Consider the following 21,375-nt stretch of genomic DNA (forward strand, 5'->3'; position numbering starts at 1 on the left):
TGGGTCGAAGAAAGTAACTGTAACTCGTTTTGTACTTGCTTTAATTTTTTTCTTGTCACAAAACAAAACCGGTAATAATCAATTTCACTTACGGAACGACCTTCGTTGGTTTTTACATTTCAAGGTCGCCGGTAATGTTTACCAATTTATATTAGTGATGACTTTGTAATTAGTCAAATACACCAAGACTAATTGTATTGGTGAGTACTGGTGAAATAAGAGTAATTAGTTATTTAAACAATTAAGTCAGAAATCAATATCAAATTATTAGAGGAATGATTTGTTTATAATTAAATCAATTAAACTAATTTAAATCTAAATATGATTGTAGACTTACTAGTCATCTCTAATTTATGTTAGTGATGACTAAACATAAGAGGTAAGTATGTAGACGAAATAAAAACACTTCAGAGTTTTAATAAGTTTATTAAAACAATTAAGTCTTAAAACAATATAAAATTGTTACAAAAATGTCCTGTTCATAATTAAATCAACATTATAAATATGTGAATTAAAGAAAATTAAGCTTAAATGTAATGCATTGATCTTAAATTAAACAAAACATTTTTTAGTTTATTAATAATTTTTTGATATCAATAAGTCTGGATTTTATTTCAGGTTGAGTATCCTTCGCCAGTTCGGGCAAAAGACCGTTCAACATGTCGCACAATTTTTTAAACTCCTGCTGATTGTTCTTCTCCAATTTTTGGCCAATACAGAACACAACATTTAACGATTCTTTCCTCAGTCTCGTGTGCTTGGAAATGCCTAAAATAAAATAAATAAACAAACAAAATCGATAAACGACTACCAGACGTTACCCAATGAATATTCAATAGCTTTTATTATATTGTCGACGATCCTGCTAAGACTCTCTTTATCCTGCTGGTTCAAATCTGTTTCATTTAACAAAATTAACTTGTCTACGAAGTTGTAAAGGGCAGACATTACACTAACTTGCACAGATCTAGTAATCGTAGGCAGACATTTAACGCTATGCTCTACGAACATTTCTCTGTATTTTTCTTGAGTAACTTTACTGTTTACAGGCCAAGTTTTGCCCAACGTTTCATAAGCAGCCTCATTGATCTTAATAACGTTCTCTCTCTGTTTAGATACTTCTTCTGAAGATATATCCTCATCTTCATCTTTTGTGCCTTTGCCTCCAATAACACCTTGAACTATTTCATAAACCTCATCAAATCTGTCCACCTCTAATGATGATATCACATCAGCTAAAGCCTGCAAAGCTGAATTCTTATAAACCAACTCTTCCTTTCTACTTTCCTTTAACAGCGCTTCAACGATTGCGTCTGTGTTTATTTCCGAATCTTCTTTAATTGCGTCTCTGTTATCAAACAAATGATTAATAAAACAACACAGTCGAGATTTAATTAAGGAAACTTACTTGCAATTGGAGCAGATACTGGCCAAAGCCTTTAGAAGCTTATCCTTTCCGTTCCAAGTCCTGCCTTGCAACCCGATCAGCAAAATATTAATCAAAGCGTTCCTGTGTTTGGCGTCCATAGTTGTGCCTAGTTTACTCGCCACAGTTGAGACCGAATTAGCAGCCTAACAGTCCAAAAATCATCAAAATACCCCTAAAGTTGAAAATTTACGTACCTGCGCTTTCATGGTCCAAGACGGCGACTCCAAAGCAGACTTGAGCATCTCGCATATATTTTCGATGTTCTGGCGGATCCCAGTTTCAGTTCCGGGACTCTGTTCCGACCAAATCTCCGTCCACACGTCCAACGTGGTCTGCGTCTCGGGCGACTTGTCCGCGTGCATGGCGAAGAACACCAACGGCAACACCACATCCGAGTAGGTCTTGAGGATCTCCTGATTGTGGATGCCGATGGATTGGATCGTGTAGGCCAGCGCAGACCTGATCGAGTCGTCTTCGCGTTCGAAATACCACAGCTTGAGCTTGTCGAACAGTTTCTCCAAGCTGGAGTCTTTAGCGGAGGCCACTAGGTAACCGATGGAATTAGCGAACTGCTTCCGGACCTCCGCGTTCCTGTCGGTCAAACCGTTAACGCAAACCGCCAGCAGTTTGCCGGTATAGGGTTGCATGTCGCGACCCATTTGGATGACCAGCAGATTAATAAAGTGGCAGGTGGCGACTCGCGTTCCCAAACCGACGGAGCTCTTCAGGAGTTCCACGAGTTTGGGCACAAGTGCCTCGAGAATGGAGGCATCCGCGAACTGCAGACTTTTCGCCACCGTTTCGGTGGTGAAGTGCGACTTGGCCATGGAGGCACGTGCACTGTCCACCATTTCCTGGGCTTGGGTTTGACCTCCCAGCATCGTACTCAAGTAGGATAACTTCGTTGATTCGGTTTCACCGGCAGCTTGAAGCAAAGCCGGAATGAGTTTGGGGAGGAATGGTTTTAGTTGCTTCCCAGCGGACATCACTAGCTCCGACACAGTCTGTAAACTATAATAACAATTAAAAGAGAGTTTTTATTTAATTATTTTCAGTTACCTTATTGCCCGGATTTCTGCTACTGTGTTGGTTATGCCGTTGTTTAAGAGTGGAGGCAAAATAGCCTCAACCATTTTAACACCTGCTTTACCCTGTCCAATATCACAGCCTCTAATACACAGCTACAATTTAAAAAATGTATTTTATGGTTGTTACGTTATTAGTTAATGGTACCTTGCTTAAAACTCTAGTGGTTCTGGTTGCGGTTTGTCTAGTTGCTTCGTGATGGTCATCCATCACCCTGAACAACTTCCTCCACAATTCATCCATGGAATTAATAGCGTCGTGTATCGAACGATTGTTGGAACCTTTAAGGAAGTCCTGTAAGGCCAAACAACAACTTTGTCTTACCCTATACTGTTGTGAATTCAAGTTTTCCAGAATATCGGCCAAAATCTGGTCGTAATACAGGTCAATCTACAAAATAAATGTTGAAATGACTCAGGCTTTACTTAAAAATGAATAATTTTACAATTTTTGATGGTTCAGGAACGAGAACCCTCCAAATATTCTGCATGGAAGCTTGGATGTTTGGCGTCGGATCATACTGATATCTGTAGAGCTTGGGAATAATTTCAGCCAGATGTGGTTGCAAGGCTTCGCTGCAATGTTCAGCGATGCTTGAGAAGCCAAAAGCTGCTCCTTTCTTAGAATTCCAAATGGCGTTATGGTTTGCCAAATGCATAAACTGGTAAATCAGATCAGGTTTGTTCAGATCTGATGCCAAAGAACACAGTTCCTTATACGTTGTCAAATTATCCCTAAACGATTTAAATTAATATTTAGTGTTAAGGTAATGTTGATAGGATTTACCCTGTAGGTGTTGAACCGAGTTGGCCTTCCTCGAAGATTTTCGTATCACTTGTGACCTTTGCCACGTTCATGGTGCCGGAAGTCAACTGTTTAACTAAGGCCGCAAGCAATTCCTGGTCTTTGTACGTCTCATACACAACGCACAGACCTTTCGATGCAGTGTCTTGGACAATATCTGAAAAAAACATTATAAACACTTGGCAATACATTTTAAATAAATACCCTACCATTGTTTTCACAGAGGAAGTTCATAAACGAGCGTTGGATGAGCTGCAATCGTTGTTTGATTGGTTGGCGTTCGCCACACTTTTTCACGACGGCCAGCAACCAAATGCAGGAAGCCTGTTTGGAATTGGGATGGGTTTGGGTGGCCAGACGCAACAACTCGTCCAGCAACCATTCCAAATTGTCGTCGGGCAAAGGCTCGCTCGTTTGGGGCAAATAATCATCGGGTAAAGTGTTCCACGGGTTTCTAGCCTCAGTGGACCAGATGCTCTGGCAACACATCACCAACGACTCGCCGATGGTGAAGTGAACTTCCACATCCTTGGTGTCGCGTGCCTTGTTAATAAAACCTTGCATAATGTCCCTGGTGTGTGGGAACCTCTCTCCCACGCACAATAATCCCAAAGATAAAGCGGCCTTCTCCCTAATTTTAGTGGACAGTTTAGAGTTGCTGGTAATTTCGGACAACAACTGTACGACATCCACTTTTGTGATTTTTTCGTTAGCCGGCCGTTTAGCGTCCGGACTCCCCAGTTTGTCAGATTTTCCATCCTCCAAAGGCAAACCCACAACTCTTACAATGTTACCCAGGCTACCGCAAGCGGCAGATATTAGCAGCGGGTTTGTGTGCTTCAAGAACGACACGACAGCATTTACGCACTCCTTCAAAACAGGCCAGACATCACGTTTTTTACTCAAGAGGCGTGCGTTTAAAGCGGCACCAAGGGCCAAAATGTTGCCGTGTTGCGTCTCTAACATTTTATGTTCGGTTTGTTGTATCAAATTGGCAAGAGCTTTGTCGAATTCGTCGTCTGAAAGGGTCTCGCTTAACATCAAGCCGTGAAGGAGGGAGGCGTGTTCCCGAATTTCTTCTTTAGTGTTGCCTAGTAGATCGCGGGACCACTGCATGTCTTTCGCGAGGATGGTGTGAAGGGGTGCCAGGCAACCAATTAGCTCTATCATACAGCACAAGGGATCGACATTGGGTTGTGCAATTAAGAATTGTCTCACCAAACTGGCGTACTGTTGCAAAGGGCTAGTTGAATCATCTTTTTTGTTATAATAAGTTAATAAGTGCTTGCCAATTATAGGGGAATATTCGCAGGGGTGTCTTAAAACTTCTCTGGTTAACGGAACTTCAATATCCCTCAATAGGCATAGTCTCATATACAGAATAACTTCGTTAAAAGTTTTAGGTGTAAAAGGCAAAACGTGATTGCCAACGTTAAAACAATTAACTTTTTCCTTTAAATTGTTGTCCGCTTGAGAATGAACGTACGCGGCAATTTCTGCAAATTCCGGCATAGGGACGGCTTTTCCAGTTTTCCTTGACACATCTATGTCAACCTTCCTAGCAGTTCCATACAACGCTTTAAACGCTTCCGACGAAACGTCGTCTTTGTTATCACCCGTAGACAACAGAAGCAAATACTTTGAGGGCACATGGTTGGGTGGAAAAATAGTGGCAAGCGTTTTAACTCCCGCAAACCTAACCATTGGCTCTTCGGCATTCAATTTGTGTTTAATCAGCGCAAAAATGATATCCAGCCTGTTGTTTCCGTCGTCCTCAACCGGACCTACGTCATATCTGTAAGCGACAATCAGATTAAGAAGACCTTCTCTGATCAAAAGTCTGAGATCCGGGTTGGCGGTTTCGAGATTCGAGAAAAACATTTCCAAAAGCCCCACGTTGTTGTAAACGGATTTGGGAAAACGTTGTGCCAGCAAACCGATCAAAACAAACGACTGACCCTGATGGGTTTCTTCACCTTCCTTGATTTGCTTCGTCAAGCCAGAGAGGAGAACTGGTGCAACTGGGCCCATCAAGTCCTCAGGACCACTACAAAAAGAACACAATAAAATCAATTTAAACAGTACAATTTACCGGCTAACTCTCTAATGATGTTGTGGGTGTAGTTAAGGGCCAAAGTTTTGAGGCGTGAGTTTGTGTTTTTGCCGTACAACGAGTCGAATACCACCGGCAGACAGCCCCCAAAATAGAAATTCTCGCCAGAGAAACGACATAAATAAGTAAGGATTTTCAGGCGGATTCTGGTACTGGCTGGTGACTTTTTCTGCTCAGGTTTTATGGTCTTGACTTGACTGCCCAGGAACAAGACTTGCAGTTGCAGCGAACATTTTGTGCCTGAAACAGAACTAAATAAACGATAGTTGTAAATTCGAAAATGCATTTAATCTTTTACCCTATGACTTTCTTCAGCTCGTTATCCGCCAAATTTGCGACGCTGAATCTGGTGTCGGCAGCAGCGACGATTAAGTGAATTAATATGTCGTCATTGTTGAAAACGCCGTGCGACAAGAACTTTACTATGCCCAACTTCATCTGTAACCAATTAATGACAATAACCAACAATGCATAAATACAACAAACTTGCCTCTTCCAATTGTTCTGGTTTAATTGGGTTGTTCTGGGTGATCTTTTTGTATGACACTTCGCTCATGCCTGGTGGTACTGGCAAGGAGACATTGGAATTTTCCTCCTCTGGATCTGGTTGTGGATTCAAAGCCCTAACAAAAAACACAGTCAAACCTGAGACTAAATTCGAGCAAAGAAACATACCCATAAGGTAACAGCAACACATCTAGAAGCATTTCAAGCAAGTTCTTGACAATCTGGGGTTTTTCATTGAGACCAAATAAGCTTGTTATTTTCTCTGGGTCTGTGGGAACTTTAACTTTGCCTAGTAGTGGTATAATGAGGAGCAACAGACTGTCCATGTGGGGGGCAGGTTTGTTTTCCAAGGAGTTTAATATGGTTGGCACTAGTTCAGCCTGTTTGTCTAAAGGTAGTCTTGGGTACCCTGTTTTTATGTAAATTATTGTAAAGTTCTGTAAAGAAATGAGTTAATAAAATATTGTTTTAGTAACTGAATAAACACTTACAGTTACAAAAGATGTTGCGGCAGGGTCTTGGTACTGAGTGAGTAATGCCTCGACTGGTAATTGTACCAAAGGTCTTGTTTTAATCCGTCTATTTACATGTATCAACAGTTCCATAACCTAGAGACATTACAAAATTAAATTTAAACTGAATTAATCCATGAGTAAATAATTTACCTTTTTTCGAACACCTTCCTGAGGAGAGGATAATTTAAGAAGAACGGGTGGTAGAAATTTACATAGAACATTTTGTAATTGTTCATCAGTTTCAGCAGAGCCTAATCTGAGAAAAACTCGTTCCAAAAGCACTGAAATTATAAAAATAGTTTATTAAATATATCTTTTACTTACAAATAAAATTTCTCAGCACACAATAACGTATAATAATCTTAATTGTTAATTAAATTACATACTTAATTCGTCCGCCTGCTCTGCCATCGTAATTTATTATTTATATTTTGGAATGATTTTCGTTTTTGCTGTCATTCACTACTCATTCGAATTTTGACGTCAGATAAACATAGGCAATACACATTACATAGAGAATCTTTCATAAGTCCATCATTATAAAACTCCAATGACGTTAAATATGTAAATATAAAATTGTAAATATAGATTTACTTGATTTAAATAATGGACAATTTAATTTATTAGTTTAAATATGTGTTGTAAATTTGCATATAAATATTACCCCTGACAATTATTTATATCTAGGTACCTAGTACATTTCATTGAAATTCGACACCACTTCTTGGTTAAGTTAGAATATATAAACTAAATAAACCAGGTAATAAAGCAGTTTCTTAGTAAAAGTTATAATCAACATTTTTCCATTATTAATAATAGAACCAGCCATAACGTTTAGGCAACTTAAATAACGTAAACCAAAAATTTCTCTTTTTCAATCATTATAATACATAAAGTTTTAAATATATTTTATAGGACAATTCAGTTATTCTACAATTATTAAATATACAGTAAACATTCAGTGTGTGAACATTCTAATTCTAACCTAAACTCGTGACAGCTGTGTGTTTACATTTGTTACAAGAGATAAATACTCAGTTTTTGTTCATTCAAACAAATAAAACCCAGTGAAATGTCGATGAGACCAGACGACCACAGAAGAAAATGGGACCGAGAGGAGTACGAACGACTGGCGGAAGAGAGGAAAAAAGAAGAAAAAGAGCGCCTGGATGAGGCAGAAAACAAAAAAAAGGGGCCCCCTGTGAAGCGTGAGCTGCTAAAAACGCGCGACTATAAGGTCGATTTGGACTCGAAGCTCGGCAAAAGTATCGTCATCAACAAGAACACACCTACCTCACAATCGGGCGGATATTATTGCAATGTTTGTGACTGTGTTGTTAAAGATTCCATCAATTTCCTGGACCACATCAACGGCAAGAAGCACCAGAGAAATCTGGGTATGTCGATGAAAATTGAGAGGAGCAATTTGGATGCTGTAAAACAAAGGTTCGAAATGAACAAGAGGAAAATGGAAGAGAAAAAGAAGGACTATGACATGGCATCGAGGATGCAGGAAATCGCTGAGGAAGAGGAGAAACTGAGAGAGTACAGGAGGGAAAAGAGGAAAGAGAAACGGAAGATTGAAGAAGTGTTAGAAGATTCTGAGCCTGTGAATGAAATGGCTTCTATTATGGGATTTTCAGGTTTCGGATCATCAAAGAAAAAGTGATATGTATCTAACATATGTAAGTAATAATTACATAAAAATGTACAATCCATTATGAATTACGCAGACAATTGTATATTTTAAGCCTATTAATTCTGGCAATGAAATTATTTGTGTATTTAATTAAATAAAAGGGTGTGAAATTTTGGAATTTCGTGACGTATTGTATGTCATCATAAAAACGTTCCTATAATTATGTTAATAAATACCATTTAATATGCGATAATCATTGTAATAGTTTTATACTATTTATATGATAAATAATGTCTTAAATAAAAAAGAGAAGCAAAATTAAATATTAGAGGGTGTATTTGAGTGTAATTAATTTTTGCGCCATCTCTCGTCTATATATGGAAAGTTGAAATACAGAAGTGAGATTTCTGTCAATTCCTCTTAAATATCTAATTAAATTATATATATTATATATAGATGTCGCTAGCAGTTTCAAATTTTTTGATACCATATATATTTTAAATAAATTTTAAAAATAGCACATCAATGAAATTAAATATTAAATTATTTATTAAATAAGCGTTTTTGTTACGATAATAAAAATAGTGAATAACAATTTATTGTATTTAGAAAATTTTAATCAATTGATTTTATTCAACAAATTACTACACAATACAAGATCTAATTAATGAAATAATAGAATTACGCTTACTAGTCCCACTTAAATATATTTTCTGCAAAATTATTTCTATGATGATCATCTAGTAGTTAGCACAGTAATTAATTTGCCCATCTTTCACTGTCTAAGAGGAACTTATTTAATTACTCCATTTATCTAGATATGCATCTAAATGATATAATTAGTGCAGTTATTCCTTATCTCATGTGGGTGGGCCATATTTTTAATACGACCTACCGACATGTGTTTCCAAATTGTGGTATTTAAAAATCTCCCAATATATTTGAGGCAAATATTTCATCAATACGGATGAACGTTTATTGTAATTGAGTATTTTTGTGTAGTTGTTTGTTGAGTTCTTTGTGGGTTGTCGCGGCGTTCCTTTGATTCGAACGCTCAGTTAACGCCAAATGTTGTGTGCACCGGGAATAATTGGACGTGTCGTCCTAAAAAGTTGCGGAACTCGCACAGACTACAAAGTTTACATGTCATATAAGCGGCGCCAGCGTGTGCGTTCGTAGCACGCCGCACACAAAAAATCCCTCTATTTTATCCCATTCATACGTGCCATAACTGAATCGGCTCTTATTTCGTCGCACAACATTTCAATTTGCTTCATTCATGGTGGAGTTAATGAGTGTACTGAATGCACAGCCAAGACGAGAAATCGTCCGTGGCTGTTTATTGTGCGTTACAGTTTATAGTTGTCATACTCATGTATTTTATGGCGGGAGCATAGTTGCATAAATTTATTCACATATCCTTAGTGACAGACAAATAGAACACATAGATCAAATGGTCCAATTTTAACTAAATCTAGTGTTTTAATGTTAAATTATTTTTGCAGGGGGATCAATCATTACAAATGCTGTTGGTATGGAGGCGTTCAAATTTTGGTTGTCTAAGTGAATTTGACAGAAGTCTAATTGTTCATTTAAAGGACGCAGTTTTTGAAAATTAAAGTTCTCAGTTCAGTTCAATTTGTGTTTCCTCTTACATTTCAACATGTATTGGAATGGTGTGGAGAGGTCAGCTTTGGAATGTAGAAGACAATGAGCTCGTCTTAAGTCTTTAATGACTAAGATCATCTAATTTTCATTAGAGGTAATCTGAACATCCATCGATACACTCAAGAAATTGCTCATTTCATTTGCCTTACTTACTTTAGGATACTTCAAAATCCACTTTTTTAGTACGTAGTATAATGTCCGATCTTAAAGTGGGAGCCTCACTTTGGAGTATTTCTAATATTCCGATTGAATACCTGGAGAACAAGATAAATAAGACACTTCGATATTCAGTCTTCACTTCGGAGATTTTGGTGGACTTCATCGTCAAATAGAAGTGGTATGGATTAATGAACTTCAGGGAAAAGTTGAAGAATGCCAAGACGACTCAATGGGTGTCTTCACCAACTTGTCCAAATAATTATTAGTTTTAGACAAATTATACTGATAAATATATTCATTATTAATATTGGTTTGAATTTTTAATCATTTACTGCTTTCCACTGTTTTCAATATCACTTAGCATATTTTTTCTGCTAGATGAACTTCCCCATATGAAGCTGTTACAGTTTCCCACATTAACGGTGACACAGATTGACGTACAACTTAATTCGGTAGTAATAGATACATGTAGTGTCCGAAGGAAAAAGCTAAACAATGCGGAGCTAATTGTAAATGTAAAAAAGTCCGATGGGGGAGTCTTGACTCGTATGTGAAGCATACGCCGACCGTCAGTTTTGATTGATCGGCCCCACTATAATAGAGGAGCGTGATTTTATACTGTGTGAAAGTCGGTCCGCCACCCCTAACAAAGACCAACCCTTCGCTATTTGTTAAACGGATTAACTTGCATTAAATAAACACGATTTGGCTAATCGGACGTTAAGCACTGGTAATTAATGGGCATTTGATTCACGATTTTTTACACCATCCATCGGTTACCAGTTCCTTTGAGTCCATGCCGGCAATCACAACAGACAATAACTCGGATTGAAAGTCAATAAAACTGGGAGGAATAAATTAATTTGAATACGCGGCAGCCCCGAGCAATAAAGGTGTTAAGTCCGGGCCGAGAGAGTTAATAACAGTGCCAGACGATCGGAATGGCCGGTTCCTTTCTTTCGCGCACACAAAAACACACACGAAAACCCAATAATCATAATTCATTATAAACGCGCCGTCATAACATTAAACACAACAATAAAGGGTAAGGTGATGTTTAAAAATGCAAATGGCACGCCGTACGCGCCACTATTTCATTGTCCCGGTGATGGATTGTACCGAGATTTGTTCCCCGGGTAATTATAAACGTTCTACCGCGTTCGCTTTTTTTAATCTCTCTTCGAATCGCGATAAATTTTAACGCGGTTGCGGCCCGGCCGTCGCACGAGGGCGGCACTTGGCGTGATCGACCGTAGGCAACCCAGTTTACGGGGCAATCGGTGTTTACGAGTTTTTGGAAAAACCGAAGCGGAGAGAGGCGACGGTGTTTATCCGAATTTCCATATGTACATAGAGCATCAACTTTGCACGTTATCGGCGAACAATAACAGCGTGGAAACTGTGGCGTTAGTTGTGCAGTCAGGGGCAGGAGTAACTTGTTTAATCCAATATGAATAGCAAATGACCGATAATCTGGAAATCAAAATGCAATTAATCAAGAACCTCTCCTCTATTTAGCATACGCTCTGGCCAGATTGCATAATTCAACCATTATTCAAAGTTCCGTATACATACACATGAGTGATGTATAATGACTTATTCTAGCTTGTTTATGAATAAACAGTCTTGCCAATATATCAACTGCAAAATGCAATCTGGCAATAATATTAGCCGAGTTTATTGGTTAGAGATGATTTATACGGGGGCCGCCATCATTCCTACGCTAATCGCCAAGATCGGATCAGTTTTGCGTTGTGCCATTGTGGTCTCGAACAACAGAAGACAGACCAATTTATAATACATTTGGAAAATTGACTTTTATCTACTCGCTCATAACACAACTGCTTATCAACATTTATAATGAATTCTACCATTTGTATAGAACGGATTGCCTTTTTCTTAACTTATTTTATTTAATTTTTTTTGTTAGTTATTGATTCTTAGTTAAATAAAGTTTTCACTAAAAGATTTTCAGTCTTATGAAACATGATTTTTATATAAGGCAACTGTTGATTAAACATTTATAATTGACAAAATTGACCTTACCTTTTTAATTAAACTTTTTTTATTATTATTACCGTTTAAAAAGACATTAAATTAAATAAAATTATGATAAAACTTGTAGAACTATTTCTTTTCTATCTAACGTTTCCTTATTGGACATAATTATCTTGATATGAAAGTTTTGAAAAAATATATAACATCCAATTAACATTTCAAGACAAAATACAAGATATATTTATAAAGTCTTAATTCTTATATACTTGTTTAATTCTACTTTTAATGTATATGTAATAAGACATTTAATTAAATGAAATTAAGATAAAGAGTGTAGAAGTATTTTATTTCCAACCTTTCCTTATTAGACACGTCCTTGAAAATTTTGAAAAATTAAAAACAAGATTTATAATCATTCCTAATTCATTCAGTTGAGGGGCTCTCCATAAAGCACCAGTCTAAGCGGGGATGAAATTAATTCGCTCTACCTGACAGCGAGGTTTCAGGTTCTACAACCCATAAAACCAGGGTAGAAACAAAAGAATGTTGACTGCATAATACATGGCAGTAAGGTTTTGAAATGACACCGTAAAATGTCAAACATTTTCCATGAATGAACCGATTCATTAAGGCCCTTATTTCAATTCCCGTTCTTTTCTAGGTATTCGTCCTTTAGATCGCCACGCCAGATTGGAGGCGCAACCGATTTAAAAAATTGCCTTCTGTCCCGAATTTATTGCGACCGTTTCACTTTTTATTAATGAACGATATTCCAGAAATGTGTTGCGGTCACGAAAAATAACAAAAAAACGTAATTAATGGAGGTCAAGTCCCCGAACCGAATTGAATGGCAGAAAAACCCGAAACTACGTTCCGGAGGACGAGCCGGACAAAGAGCTGCACTCGAATGTATAATTAGAACAGATTTTTATTTATGGGGAGGCAATTAAGTGGTGCCGCCCCACCAAGTGCCCCACCGCACGTCTAAACTCGCACATGCACTCGCGTTAAAGTGAGATCATATCTAAATGACGTATTAGATTTTTAAAGTTTCGTTTCACATAAAAAAGGCAGCCACGAGCCACGGCGTAGTTGTAGATTACCGTTTTAATTTATTTTCATTTTTGTTGCGCTCTAAAATACAGGGTTGCGGCGGTGAGTAATGCCCCTTGGCGGTGGGAGGGCTCACGACTCCGGTCCGCCGCCTTCGCCCCCCTTCTTCGGCCGTCCTGCGAGGCGGTTAACATTTCATTTATCTTGCACGTTTTATTTTCGCCTTTGCCTCCACCTTTTTTTTATTTATTCGTTTATTAATGCAATTTGCGATGGAGGCGCTCGTCAAGAATGTTCAGATCTAATCGTTTTTTTACGAGGGCACAGTGTTAACGCTCAGAGATGGGGGCGTTTTTCTTTAGCTATCGCCAGTGTCGAATCGACAATAAATTCATAATTGGACCGGGAGAAATTTGATTAAATAGACAACCCCGATTGCGAGATGCAATATCAGTTGCCTACACTGTCCCAAATTGCCACATCTAATCTACTAATTAATTAGATGCGATTGCTTAACACAAAATTTAAGATAAAAACAAAGATTATTTAGATATCGAGAGATGTTATCAGTTATATGGGTTTTTTCAATAGAACATGGGTATTAAATATTCATCACAGTTGTCTACACTGTCCCAAATAGGCCCATCTAATCTAATATTTAAAATTAAATGCGATTCTGTTAAGTTAAATTTAAGATAAAAACGAAGGATGTCACTGAGATCTTGAGAGATGTCGTTTATTATCTGTCTGTTACAATGTAAGTCATTATTTATTTTAATACATATTAAATAATGGAATATTCATATAAATTGTCTTTACAAAATATAAGTTCTGAATATTTGTAATGTTCAAATTAAATTTCTAAACCTAATTTAAATATTACATCAAGTGTTCTAACTTCACGACTTTGTATAGTATAAAATTATAAAAATAATATTAAAATATGTAAAAAATAATAAAATTTTAAACAAATATCTTGAATGTCAAATCGACAATTAATTCACAAATAGACCAGGACAAATTTGACTAAATAGACAACCACGATTACGATTTGAAATCATAGTTGTCTACACTGTCCTAAATTGCCTCACCTAATCTATTAGTTATATTCAAATTAAACTCCGCTGTGTCAAATAAAATATAAGATAAAAAGGAAAGATGTCGTTGATTACCTGTCTGTTGCAATATAAGTCAATACTTATTTTAATGTATTAAATATTGGAATATTCATAAAAATTGTCAAAATTTAAATGATCAATATTTCTAATGCTCAAATTAAATTTCTAGATCTTAATTTATATAATATATCAAACATTCTGGCTTCACGTCTTTATACAGTATAAAATTATGGAAATAATATTAAAATATGTAATTCATAAATACACCAGACAAATTTGATGAAATGGACAATCAAGATTACGACTTGCAATCATAGTTGTCTACACTGCCTCAAATTGCCTCATCTAATCTATTAGTTATATTCAAATTTAACCCGACTATGTAAGATAAAATTTAAAATAAAAAGAAAATCTCGAAAAATGTTGTTGATTATCTGTTATGATATAAGATACTCATTTTAATATTGGAATATTCATATAAATTGTCTTTACAAACTTAATTTAAATATTATATCAAGAGCTCTGGCTTCACATCTTTATACAGTTTAAAATTAAGACAATGATATTAAAATATATAAAAAATAATAAAATTTAAAATAAAATATCTCGAATGTCGAATTGATAATTAATTTATAAATAGATCAGGACATATTTAATTACGATTTGAAATTATATCAGGAGTTCTGGCTTTACGTCTTTACACAGAATGAAATTATGGCAATAATATTAAAATATGTAAAAATCATTAACAACATTTAAAAACAATTGTGAAATCATAATTGTCTACCCTGTCCCAAATTGTCGAATCTAATCTATTAGTTAATTTTAAATTAAATGCGAATATGTCAAGTAAAATTTAAGATAAAAGGGGAACATGTTATTGAGATATTGAAATCAAATTAAATTTCGAAATTTATCTTACATATTACATCAAGAGTTTTGGATTCACGTCTTTATAAAATTAATAATTATGGCAATATAACTGATATATGTTAAAAAATAAAACGAATATATTACTTAAAATATTACGAATATATTACTTAATAAATAAGTCAAAGTCAAAGTTGAATAAATAGACAACCACAATTGCGTGATGCAATCTGAGTTGCCTACACTGTTCCAAATTGTCCCGTCTAATCTGGCGGTTAAATTCAAATTAGATGCGATCGCAGCGCATAAAATCGAGGACAAAAACGACAAAGGCCGCCATTGAGATCTCGAAAGACGTCGTCGGTTATCTGGGTATTACAATATAACAAAACTCGGCCTGAAATCGATTTATTGCCACGCGAAAGAAACGTCGACGTCGGTTGGCGGCATTGTGAATCGTGGGTACGCGCGCCCCCGGCCACGTTTGAAGACGCGCCGAGCTTCGAGGCGTCTAGAGGAAATGACGGCGCAGTTTCATCTCCGGCCTATTTCCGTTCGGAGCGCTCTAATGTGCCGAGCTTAGCCATATTCATAGCACACGCTGTTTTCCAACCGCCAAACCCCCACTCGGCCCCCGGGGCCCGGTTTTCTTCCGACGATTTTAATACCGATCTAATGCGGCTGCGACAGCTAATGGCGATGGGGGCGGCCGCGGCAACTTTTTTTAATTGAATGTCGTTCTGGGACTGTAAATACGGGGGTGGCGACGTTCAATATGCTCGCCGTTCGAACCGTCGAGTTTAAGCTGTGGGGTTGGCGGAGTTAATCAAACATTTTATCGTTGCCAATATTATAAAATCGACTTCGTTTAGATTTAAGACATGTTATAAAATTATGAAGATTCAGCCGTAAAAACCGGATGCGCCCCCCGAGTGTTTTTTTTTTCTTCGGAAACTACGCATACTAATCTAAAATTATATTACCCGGCATCAAATCTCGGCGAGAGACGATAATCCTTATCGGTAAAAACGTCAATACTCCTTAGCCGGGAAGTAATTTGAGCCAGAACACAGAACCATCAGCAGTGGCAACATGCAAATCCGACAATCGACAATAAATAAGACGCGATAGAACAATGTTTGCGCCACCCCCTCGAGGGGTGATATCTTGGAAGTGAGAAGTGGCAGGCGTTCCTGTCGTAGGCCTCGTCGTTATCGGGACAAGGCAGCGATTGTCACGGGATGCTGTCATATCTGCACTTGTGCCCTTACATTCCCCCCCTCACTCCATCCCCTATTGTCCCGTTTGTTTATTTGGGAGACTCAAGGCAATCGGTTATCGGATTAGCTTATCGTAACTGATATTATGCGGGGGCGGATCCTCGCCAATTCTCTTTTATACTATGTTAAAAATACATTATGATACTTACTATTACATTTTGTAGAAATTTACTAAACTATTATAATATAATAATATAATTTTCATATAGTCAGTATTCAAATGTTCAATTAAATGAATGAATATTCGAATATTTATTGTAAATACATTTAAATGATTAATTTATTTTATAATTTATATTTATAACATCATTATTTTTTTTTGAGATAATGATCTGTAATTAAAAGGTTTTATTATATCAATTTATTGCCAATTTCTTTGCATCTCTTCCAGAAGAAAAAATAACACTGTGTTTTAATTTTGTATATATGTAAGTATAGCTAGTGACATAATTAATATTTCCTGAAGAACTATTACAAAGATACAGAAATCAAAGATACATTTACATGTTTATTTTAAATTACTATTTAGGGTTAAATAAAATAATGTACTTAAATTACTTTATTTGAAATTAATAGTGACAAAAATTTAATTATTTTAATGTGTAATGTGAACATTCGAATATTTAGATACATTCTAATTAAATTCCCTGTGTTTTGGGCTTATATATTTATAAAGTATACTATTATGGCATTAAAGATATACAGGGTTTCCTTTAACTAATGTATTATAATTAAATGTTCTATTTTTGAATATTGTGATTAAATTAAATTTGTCTTATTCAAAATTAGTAATAATGAAATACAAGTGATTAATTAAAAGATTTTATTTTTATTAATAAATTTGTACATGAGCAACAAAGTTACTAAGAAATTATTCATTGAATTAATAGTTATTTATTTTTAACCTAATAAATAGTTAAGCAACAATTAATTATAATTTATTTAAATATATATTTTATAGTTTAATTTCTTTAAAACTAACTTAAAAATTCAAAAACAAATTATTTTAATATGAATATTTGAATGTTCAAATGAAATATCGTCATAAAATTCAAAATATGAAATAGTATATAAATATTTAATTAATGTAAATTAATTTCTAACCCTTAATAGTTATTTTATATGGCAAAATTTCATTATAAAATACCTAAATTCATAATGATGATTTTAATTTTTTTAAAACTTAATTGATTAATTAATAATTAAATTATTTTTTTAAATTAATTAAATGTTTCTAATTTTTTAAGCTTAATTTTTTTAAATATCAATTAAATTTCTTTTAAATTAAATTAAATTAGCTACTTCTAATTTTTTTTAAACTGAATATTTAAAATTTTAAAAATTTAAGATAAATTAATTTTTTAAATTTAATATTTTATGTTCAATATTTAAAAGTTTATAAATTTGAGATAACAATTTATTTATTAATCGTAATTTTATAAATCTTTAATACTTTTATTTTAAATTTTTTAAGCTTACTATTTTAAATTTAAGTTTTAAGATATTTTTTATATTTAATTGATTATTTTTAATTTTTTATTTTAATTGTATTAATTTTATTATATTAATTTAAAATAAATGTTTAATTAGTTATCTAAATTATTTTCTTAAGCTTAATATTTTAAAATTTATAACATTAATATATATATATTATATATATATATTAATGTTATATAATTTTTTTAAGCTTAATGTTGTAAATTTTATAATTTTAATTTGAAATACATATGTATATGTTTAATTGGTTTGCTAAATTAAATTTGTTTTTTTTTTTAATTTTTTATACTCCATTGTTTAAATTTATAAGTTTATTTAATAATTTTATATATTTTTTAAATTTAATATGTTATTTTTAATTTTTTAAGCTTAATTTTTTAATGTATTGGTTAATTTTTTTAAAATTTTATTTGTTATTTTAATTTTTTAATGCTTAATGTTGTAAATTTTATAATTTTATTTTGAAATACGTATATATGTATATATTTAATTGGTTTTCTAAACTGAATTTGTTTTTTATTTTTTAATTTTTTATTTTTAATTTTTTAAATTTATGGGTTTATTTAACTTTTTAAGGTTAACTTTTTAAATGCTACAAATAAACAATATTGGTTAGCTTTTTTTAATTTAATTTGTCCATTTAAATTTTCTAAGCTTAATATTTTAAATTTTATAACTTTAATTTAATATAAAGTACACAAATATTTAATTATTTTTCTAAATTAAATTTGTTTTTTTCTTAATTTTTTACGCTTTGATTTTTAAATTTATGAGTTTATTGAACAGTTTTATTTAATTATTTTTTTATCTATTTTTAATTTAATATGTTAGTTTTAATTTTTTAAGCATAATTTTTGTGCTAAATAAATAATATTGGTTATTTTTTATTCAATTTGTAATTTAAATTTTTTAAGCTTAATATTTTAAATTTTATAATTTTAATTTAATATACATATAAAATAATTTAGAAACTCAATTAAATGGTTTTCTAAATTATTTGTTTTTCTTTTCAATTTTTTAAGCTTCATTTTTTAAATTTATGAGTCTATTTAATAGTTTTATCTATTTCTTTAATTTAATAGGTTATTTTTAATTTTTTCTATAAATTTAAATAAACAATTTTGGTTGTTTTTAAAATTAAATTTGTTAATTTAATTTTTTAAATTTTATTTAAATAAATTCAAAAAAGCATTTTGAAAAAAAATATATTCAAGTAAATCCCCTTTACAAAATTCGAATTATGAATATTCAAAAACCCGAATTAAATTTCCAACCTTGACAGAAATATTAAAGCAAGGGTTCGAGCTCACGCCCTTAAAAAGTATAAAATTACCACATTGTGTAAAAAATCATTAACAAAATTAAAAAAAATGGGGTGGTTTTTTCGGTCCAGTTTTCGGGAACCATTAACGCAATAATTCACTGCGAACGGTGGTCGCACATAAAACTTTTCATTTAAAGTGTCGCTTGTTTACCTGCGCATAGCAATAAAAGGTTTGATTTATTCGTTGAGCTACCGTGGTCCGGGGGTGCCGTGAGGGTCCGATTCATGGCCCGGGAGGTCGCACTGTCACTTGTCTCTCTACGTTCACCCACTATTTTATGTTTTATTATTATACATTTATTTTTTTCCTTGTCGTATAAAACGTGTGTTGTTGCAAACGTATCAATTCGGAGGGTGGTTGTCTTTCTTCTTTTGGGGGGTGGGAGGCGGTTTAAATGGGTGTCACGGCAACAATGGGATAAGGTGTTTATGGACGGGACGAAAAGAATTAGAATGCTCTTGAGAAAATATTTTCTTGGTACCTTTATCCCTTTATGGGGTGTTTGGTTACATTAACAATATAAATGGAATATAAAGACGTTATTGTCGGTCTTAATGGCTGTGAAATTATTTTTTTCGCATTATCGTTTTTTAATGGCACCAAAAAAATGCACCACTTCTATCTTTGGGGGTATAAATCAATTTTTGCTCTTTGTAGTTTTTTTCAATAAGGCTTTGTTGAAAGGATATCAATATTGCAACTGTTTTGTTGTTCGTGTCACAACATTATAAGTCCTTATAAAATGATGTATGGGATTTTTTAAGAACGACCTTTACATTTAGTTGGATTATTAATTATTATTAATACACATTTATTAATATATACAGGGCTGATGTCTGTATATATTAATAAATGAGTTACTTACTGCTTATCATGAAAACAGATTTTTTTATCCACTTTAACACTATTTTGAACTTAGAGGTGATAGAAAGTGATAAACAAAGTTGTGAAGATAATAGTGGTTTTTATAGATTATTTTATTAATTATATTAATTATTTTTTGTGAGCTTGTTTTTAATAATTTTATTAGTAATTTATTTTATTACTCATTTAAACTGCCTTTAAAAATGTAAATTTAAATGAAAAGCAGATTTCTACTTTCAATGGATCTTATCATGGAAATAGATTTCTGTATTATCTATTTTAACATTTGTTTGAAGTTCGAAAATGTGAAAAAGTGATAAACATTATTATGATGACAACAGTGATTTTTGTGGATCATTAGGGTTAGTTAATTATTGTTTTTTTTATTTTTAGAAATTTCTTTGGTTACTCATTTAAACGTTTTTGAAAAATGAAGATTAAAATGGAAAGCAGATTTCTATATTTAATGCATCTTATTGTGCAAATATATTTCGGTATTGTCTAAAGGTGTACATAAATATTATATTTATTAAAACTTGTTTCCATCAACCCGATAAAATATAATTTGTATAATTTCCATAAAAAAAAAATCGAAGAAAAATGTTGAAAAATAATGAACCCTGTAGAAAAACAGGATTTTATTAAATTGAAAACACAGTTATCGTTACTGCTTATTATTGAAACAGATTTTTGTATTATCCACTTAAACCCTATTTTGAACTTAGAGGTGATAAAAAGTGATAAACAAAGTTTTAAAGATAATAGTGATTTTTATAGATTATTTTTTTAATTATATTAACTACTTTTTTGTGAGTTTGTTTTTAATAATTTTATTAGTAATTCATTTTGTTGCTGATTTAAACGCCCTTTAAAAATTGAAAATTAAAATGGAAATCAGATATCTACTTTCAATGCATGGAATAGATTTCTATATTATCTATTATAAAATTTATTTGAATTTAGAAGATATGAGAAAGTGATAAACATTATTATGATGAAAACAGTGATTTTTGTGGATTATTAGGTTGGTTAATTATTGTTTTTAACAGAAATTTCTTTAGTTACTCATTTAATCGTTTTTAAAAAGGAAGATTAAAATGGAAAGCAGATTTCTGCTTTTAATGCATCTTATTATGGAAATAGATTTTTGTATTGTCTAAAAACGGTGTGCATAAATATTAGATTTATTAAAACTTTTTCCCAACAATTCGATAAAGTATAATTTGTATAATTTCCGTAAAATAAAATCGAAGAAAAGTGTTGAAAACTAATGAAACCAGTAAAAAGACAGGATTTCATTAAATTGAGAACACAGTTATCGTTACTGCTTATCATGGAAACAGATTTTTGTATTATCCATTTTAACACTATTTTGTACTTAGAGGTGATAAAAAGTGATAAATAAAGTTGTGAAGATAATAGTGATTTTTATAGATTATTATTTTTTTAA

General features: G+C 33.2%; 2 protein-coding genes across 3 annotated transcripts; one reads left to right on the top strand and one right to left on the bottom strand.

Annotated features, from left to right (window-relative positions):
- Positions 1 to 410: 410 nt before the first annotated feature.
- Positions 411 to 6,907, bottom strand: LOC109603154 (proteasome adapter and scaffold protein ECM29). The gene is made up of 16 exons (XM_049967495.1): positions 6,841 to 6,907; positions 6,605 to 6,735; positions 6,431 to 6,547; positions 6,108 to 6,376; positions 5,923 to 6,055; positions 5,731 to 5,870; positions 5,420 to 5,683; positions 3,529 to 5,366; positions 3,302 to 3,476; positions 2,961 to 3,249; positions 2,663 to 2,905; positions 2,489 to 2,610; positions 1,624 to 2,440; positions 1,409 to 1,572; positions 822 to 1,348; positions 411 to 768 (listed from the first exon to the last, which is right to left on the bottom strand). Exons 1-16 carry the CDS (start codon positions 6,863 to 6,865, stop codon positions 569 to 571), a joined length of 5,454 nt encoding a protein of 1,817 aa, XP_049823452.1. The 5' UTR covers positions 6,866 to 6,907; the 3' UTR covers positions 411 to 568.
- A 383-nt stretch (positions 6,908 to 7,290) lies between these two features.
- LOC109603151 (zinc finger matrin-type protein 2) lies at positions 7,291 to 10,227 on the top strand. Of its 2 annotated transcripts, none has more exons than XM_020019611.2 (3): positions 7,291 to 8,139; positions 9,599 to 9,855; positions 9,920 to 10,227. In XM_020019611.2, the coding sequence occupies exon 1, from the start codon at positions 7,527 to 7,529 to the stop codon at positions 8,121 to 8,123; it is 597 nt and encodes a 198-aa protein (XP_019875170.1). In that variant the 5' UTR covers positions 7,291 to 7,526; the 3' UTR covers positions 8,124 to 8,139; positions 9,599 to 9,855; positions 9,920 to 10,227. The 2 variants fall into 2 exon arrangements, with proteins under 2 accessions (XP_019875170.1, XP_019875171.1); XM_020019612.2 differs by having other exon boundaries at positions 9,945 to 10,227.
- The last annotated feature ends 11,148 nt before the right edge of the window (positions 10,228 to 21,375 follow it).

This window comes from Aethina tumida, chromosome 5, assembly GCF_024364675.1.
Source record: "Aethina tumida isolate Nest 87 chromosome 5, icAetTumi1.1, whole genome shotgun sequence".
Taxonomy (NCBI): Eukaryota; Metazoa; Arthropoda; class Insecta; order Coleoptera; family Nitidulidae; genus Aethina; species Aethina tumida.

Excerpts from the sequence above, each read along its gene's own strand:
- LOC109603151 (XM_020019611.2), top strand. The coding sequence starts at position 7,527 with ATGTCGATGAGACCAGACGACCACAGAAGAAAATGGGACCGAGAGGAG.
- LOC109603154 (XM_049967495.1), bottom strand. The coding sequence starts at position 6,865 with ATGGCAGAGCAGGCGGACGAATTAA. Across the intron at positions 6,736-6,840 it reads AGAGCAGGCGGACGAATTAA|TGCTTTTGGAACGAGTTTTT; the intron begins GTATGTAATTTA and ends TTATAATTTCAG. Across the intron at positions 1,349-1,408 it reads AGTATCTGCTCCAATTGCAA|AGACGCAATTAAAGAAGATT; the intron begins GTAAGTTTCCTT and ends GTTTGATAACAG.